The sequence below is a fragment of the Scomber japonicus genome, chromosome 22 (assembly GCF_027409825.1).
Source record: "Scomber japonicus isolate fScoJap1 chromosome 22, fScoJap1.pri, whole genome shotgun sequence".
Taxonomy (NCBI): Eukaryota; Metazoa; Chordata; class Actinopteri; order Scombriformes; family Scombridae; genus Scomber; species Scomber japonicus.
In genome coordinates, this window is record NC_070599.1 from 28,593,461 (window position 1) to 28,598,460 (window position 5,000).

Consider the following 5,000-nt stretch of genomic DNA (forward strand, 5'->3'; position numbering starts at 1 on the left):
ACACGCTACCTCATCAGTGATCTGAGAGCCAAATGTCACCCACGTTCCTACAAAGAGAAAAAGAACATCACTGACAGTGTTACAGTGTGTGTGTGTGTGTGTGTGTGTGTGTGTGTGTGTGTGTGTGTGTGTGTGTAGTGTGGTGTGTTACAGTGTGTGTGTGTGTGTGTGTGTGTGTGTGTGTGTGTGTGTAGTGTGTGTTACAGTGTGTGTGTTACAGTGTGTGCGTGTGTGTTACTCACCCAGTCCTAAGCAGGAGACTCGCAGTCCAGATTTTCCAAGATTCCTTAAAGAAAACAAATAAATGAGTTTGATAACAGGTGCACACTTTATATTTATATTTTATATATATATACATATACATGTGGAGGGCAGGGCTGGAGGGTGTGTGCCCATGGCAGTAGGCTGCAGAGCTCTCAGTGTGCTGAGCATCACAGGAGGAGCAGAGCCTTTAAGAAGCGAACCGAAGCAGCTGAGAAAGCTTCTAGATGGATCCAGAGAGAATCCACAGAGACAAGCAAACGCTACCTGAACCTAACCCTAACCCTCGTCTGGGAGAGACCCGAAACACCCGCTGACCCCGAAACACCCGATGACCCTAGGTTACCTCACTGAGGATGTGTTCAATAACTAACACGATTAAATATCAATCAAAGTAAATAAAGTGATTAATTTAAACTTCAAGTGAAGACTCATCTGTTATGACTTCCTGCATAAGACAGAAACAACTATATATATAAACACTATATATAACACTATATATATAAACACTATGTATAAGACTATATAACACTATATATAACACTATCTAACACTATATATAAGACTATATAACACTGTATAACACTGTATATATAACACCCTGATCCTCTGACTCAATGAATCAAAGATCATCTGGGAACAGTTTTACTCGGTCTGTGACGTCATGACGTTTGAATCCTCACTCAATGCTGCAACCAGCAGCTGCTCAGTCACACAGAACCAGCGTAAAACCTTCATGGATGATGAACTCAGAACGTAAAGAGTAATAACTTAAAGAGTAATAACGTAAAGAGTAATAACTTAAAGAGTAATAACTTAAAGAGTAATAACTTAAAGAGTAATAACTTAATGGGGACGTCGCTGCAGTACCGTGACTGACCACTGAGAGCAGAGTGGAGGCGCTGCGTTAACTCATCCACGATCTGACTCACAACCTCCGCCGTGGACGCTGGTGCATGAGAGATGCATGATGGGATACCTGTCTACCCCCGAAGGATTCTGGGTAAAAGGGGCGGAGTCTTTGTGGTGTTTATATCTAAATATGAAATATGAGTTGATCAGAGCGACAAACACCAACAGAGTCAGCTGACAACTTCACTTCCTTGTTTCAGCCCGTTACCATGGCAACCAGTAAACTATATCCAACCGTCAGTCAGAGGAGGATTTCTGACCAATCATCTGTCAACCAATCAGAAGCCAGCAGTGTCTGATTACAGCAACATCTAATGAAACCTCTGCTTTTAATTAACACACACACACACACACACACACACTGTAACACACACACTGTAAAACACACACGCACACACACACACACACACATACATATACACTATTCATTCATCAAGACCTTTCACTGAATAACTGATACAGCAAAGGTCAACAGTCACTGTGTGTGTGTGTGTGTGTGTGTGTGTGTGTGTGTGTTTGTACAGTGTGTGTGTGTGTGTGTGTGTGTGTGTGTGTGTGTGTGTGTTACAGTGTGTGTGTGTGTGTGTGTACATCAGGGGTTTAATCAGGGCAGCAGATCAACACACACACAGATGGTGCAGTGTTTAAATTAGGAAGTAATAGTACAGTTGTTGGAATCAAGATTATTTTTGTAATACTCTCTCTCTCTGTGTGTGTGTGTGTCTCTGTGTGTGTGTGTGTGTGTGTATGTGTGTGTGTGTGAGTGTGTGTGTGTGTGTGACAGAAACTACAGAAAGGGAAAGTTGGCAGAACTAAAGCAAAGCAGCATCTAACACAGTCTGACATGAGCTAAAAATACCTGTTTTTAGACATTAAAGACAGACAGGTGATCAGACAGACAGACAGGTGAGAAGACAGACAGACAGGTGAGCAGACAGACAGACAGACAGGTGAGCAGACAGACAGGCAGGTGAGCAGACAGACAGGTGAGCAGACAGACAGACAGGTGAGCAGACAGACAGGCAGGTAGAGAGACAGACAGACAGACAGGTGAGCAGACAGACAGGTGAGCAGACAGACAGGTAGAGAGACAGACAGGTGAGCAGACAGACAGACAGGTGAGCAGACAGACAGGTAGAGAGACAGACAGGTGAGCAGACAGATAGACAGGTGAGCAGACAGACAGACAGACAGGTGAGAAGACAGACAGACAGGTGAGCAGACAGACAGACAGGTGAGCAGACAGACAGGTGAGCAGACAGACAGACAGACAGGTGAGCAGACAGACAGACAGGTGAGCTGACAGACAGACAGACAGGTGAGCAGACAGACAGACAGACAGGTGAGCAGACAGACAGACAGACAGGTGAGCAGACAGACAGACAGGTGAGCTGACAGACAGACAGGTGAGCAGACAGACAGACAGGTGAGCAGACAGACAGACAGGTGAGCAGACAGACCTCTCTCAGTCACATTGATCAATATTCAGAGTCAGAGCTCTTTGATATTCAGGTGAGAGCAGGTCATGAAAAACAGCTGAGTCATAAAGTCAGTGAGGTTTCTTAGTGTCCATGAGGTCTAGTTTAAATGTAAAGGGTTAAAATGTGAAAATAAACGTATGAATAACTTCACACATTCTTTTTTTGTGGACCCAGCATCAAATTTCTGCTTTTAATCCATTTAGAGAGAATATATTAGAGGATTATGGTAAAAATGTCTAAGTGGTGTAACCATAAAAACTTTGTACCAAATAATTGAACGTTGCTTAAAAACAGTAAATAGTCAATAAAACACCTTCCTTCCTTCCTTCCTTCCTTCCTTCCTACCTACCTAACACCATATCAACTAGTTTGGCATGATCTTACATCCTTCCTTCCTTCCTTCCTTCCTTCCTACCTAACACCTTATCAACTAGTTTGGCATGATCTTACATCCTTCCACCCTTCCTTCCTTCCTTCCTTCTGTCCTTTCTTTCTTTCCTTCTTTCCTTCCTTCCTCCTTTCCTCCTTTCCTTCCTTTTCCACCCTTCCTTCCTTCCTTGACTCTCTTATTGATCTTTTTTTAATATATTGATTATATTGAACTGGGCGTAACGTCCATGCTGTCTTGCTGCGGAGTTCAGTCTGAATTCAGTCCCTTCCTCCCTTCCTTCCTTCCTTCTGTCCTTTCTTTCTTTCCTTCTTTCCTTCCTTCCTCCTTTCCCTCTTTCCTTCCTCTTCCACCCTTCCTTCCTTGACTCTCTTATTGATCTTTTTTTAATATATTGATTATATTGAACTGGGCGTAACGTCCATGCTGTCTTGCTGCGGAGTTCAGTCTGAATTCAGTCCCTTCCTCCCTTCCTTCCTTCCTTCTGTCCTTTCTTTCTTTCCTTCTTTCCTTCCTTCCTCCTTTCCTCCTTTCCTTCCTCTTCCACCCTTCCTTCCTTCCTTCCTTCCTTCCTTGACTCTCTTATTGATCTTTTTTTAATATATTGATTATATTGAACTGGGCGTAACGTCCATGCTGTCTTGCTGCGGAGTTCAGTCTGAATTCAGTCCCTTCCTCCCTTCCTTCCTTCCTTCTGTCCTTTCTTTCTTTCCTTCTTTCCTTCCTTCCTCCTTTCCTCCTTTCCTTCCTCTTCCACCCTTCCTTCCTTCCTTCCTTCCTTCCTTGACTCTCTTATTGATCTTTTTTTAATATATTGATTATATTGAACTGGGCGTAACCTCCATGATGTCTTGCTGCGGAGTTCAGTCTGAATTCAGTCCCTTCCTTCCTTCCTTCCTTCCTTCCTTCCTTCTGTCCTTTCTTTCTTTCCTTCTTTCCTTCCTTCCTCCTTTCCCTCTTTCCTTCCTCTTCCACCCTTCCTTCCTTGACTCTCTTATTGATCTTTTTTTAATATATTGATTATATTGAACTGGGCGTAACGTCCATGCTGTCTTGCTGCGGAGTTCAGTCTGAATTCAGTTCCTTCCTTCCTTCCTTCCTTCCTTCTGTCCTTTCTTTCTTTCCTTCTTTCCTTCCTTCCTCCTTTCCTTCCTCTTCCACCCTTCCTTCCTTCCTTCCTTGACTCTCTTATTGATCTTTTTTTAATATATTAATTATATTGAACTGGGCGTAACCTCCATGATGTCTTGCTGCGGAGTTCAGTCTGAATTCAGTCCCTTCCTTCCTTCCTTCCTTCCTTCCTTCTGTCCTTTCTTTCTTTCCTTCTTTCCTTCCTTCCTCCTTTCCCTCTTTCCTTCCTCTTCCACCCTTCCTTCCTTGACTCTCTTATTGATCTTTTTTTAATATATTGATTATATTGAACGGGGCGTAACGTCCATGCTGTCTTGCTGCGGAGTTCAGTCTGAATTCAGTCCCTTCCTCCCTTCCTTCCTTCCTTCTGTCCTTTCTTTCTTTCCTTCTTTCCTTCCTTCCTCCTTTCCTCCTTTCCTTCCTCTTCCACCCTTCCTTCCTTCCTTCCTTCCTTCCTTGACTCTCTTATTGATCTTTTTTTAATATATTGATTATATTGAACTGGGCGTAACGTCCATGCTGTCTTGCTGCGGAGTTCAGTCTGAATTCAGTCCCTTCCTTCCTTCCTTCCTTCCTTCTGTCCTTTCTTTCTTTCCTTCCTTCCTCCTTTCCTCCTTTCCTTCCTCTTCCACCCTTCCTTCCTTCCTTCCTTCCTTCCTTGACTCTCTTATTGATCTTTTTTTAATATATTGATTATATTGAACTGGGCGTAACCTCCATGATGTCTTGCTGCGGAGTTCAGTCTGAATTCAGTCCCTTCCTCCCTTCCTTCCTTCCTTGTGTCCTTTCTTTCTTTCCTTCTTTCCTTCCTTCCTCCTTTCCTTCCT

At 43.3% G+C, this 5,000-nt stretch overlaps 2 protein-coding genes across 7 annotated transcripts in view; one reads left to right on the forward strand and one right to left on the reverse strand.

The window, feature by feature from the left end:
• Nucleotides 1-5,000, forward strand: part of LOC128384133 (H-2 class II histocompatibility antigen, A-F beta chain-like) — a 226,345-nt gene that overhangs the window by 19,146 nt on the left and 202,199 nt on the right. The gene's annotated exons all lie outside the window — the stretch shown is intronic.
• LOC128384172 (voltage-gated potassium channel subunit beta-3-like) overlaps nucleotides 1-5,000 on the reverse strand; it is a 17,404-nt gene that overhangs the window by 10,771 nt on the left and 1,633 nt on the right. The window contains exons 2-3 of the mRNA XM_053343760.1: nucleotides 243-286; nucleotides 10-47 (exon numbers count right to left, since the gene is read on the reverse strand). Of these exons, the coding sequence (XP_053199735.1) occupies nucleotides 10-47; nucleotides 243-286 (82 nt within the window). The remainder of the gene's footprint in view (nucleotides 1-9; nucleotides 48-242; nucleotides 287-5,000) is intronic.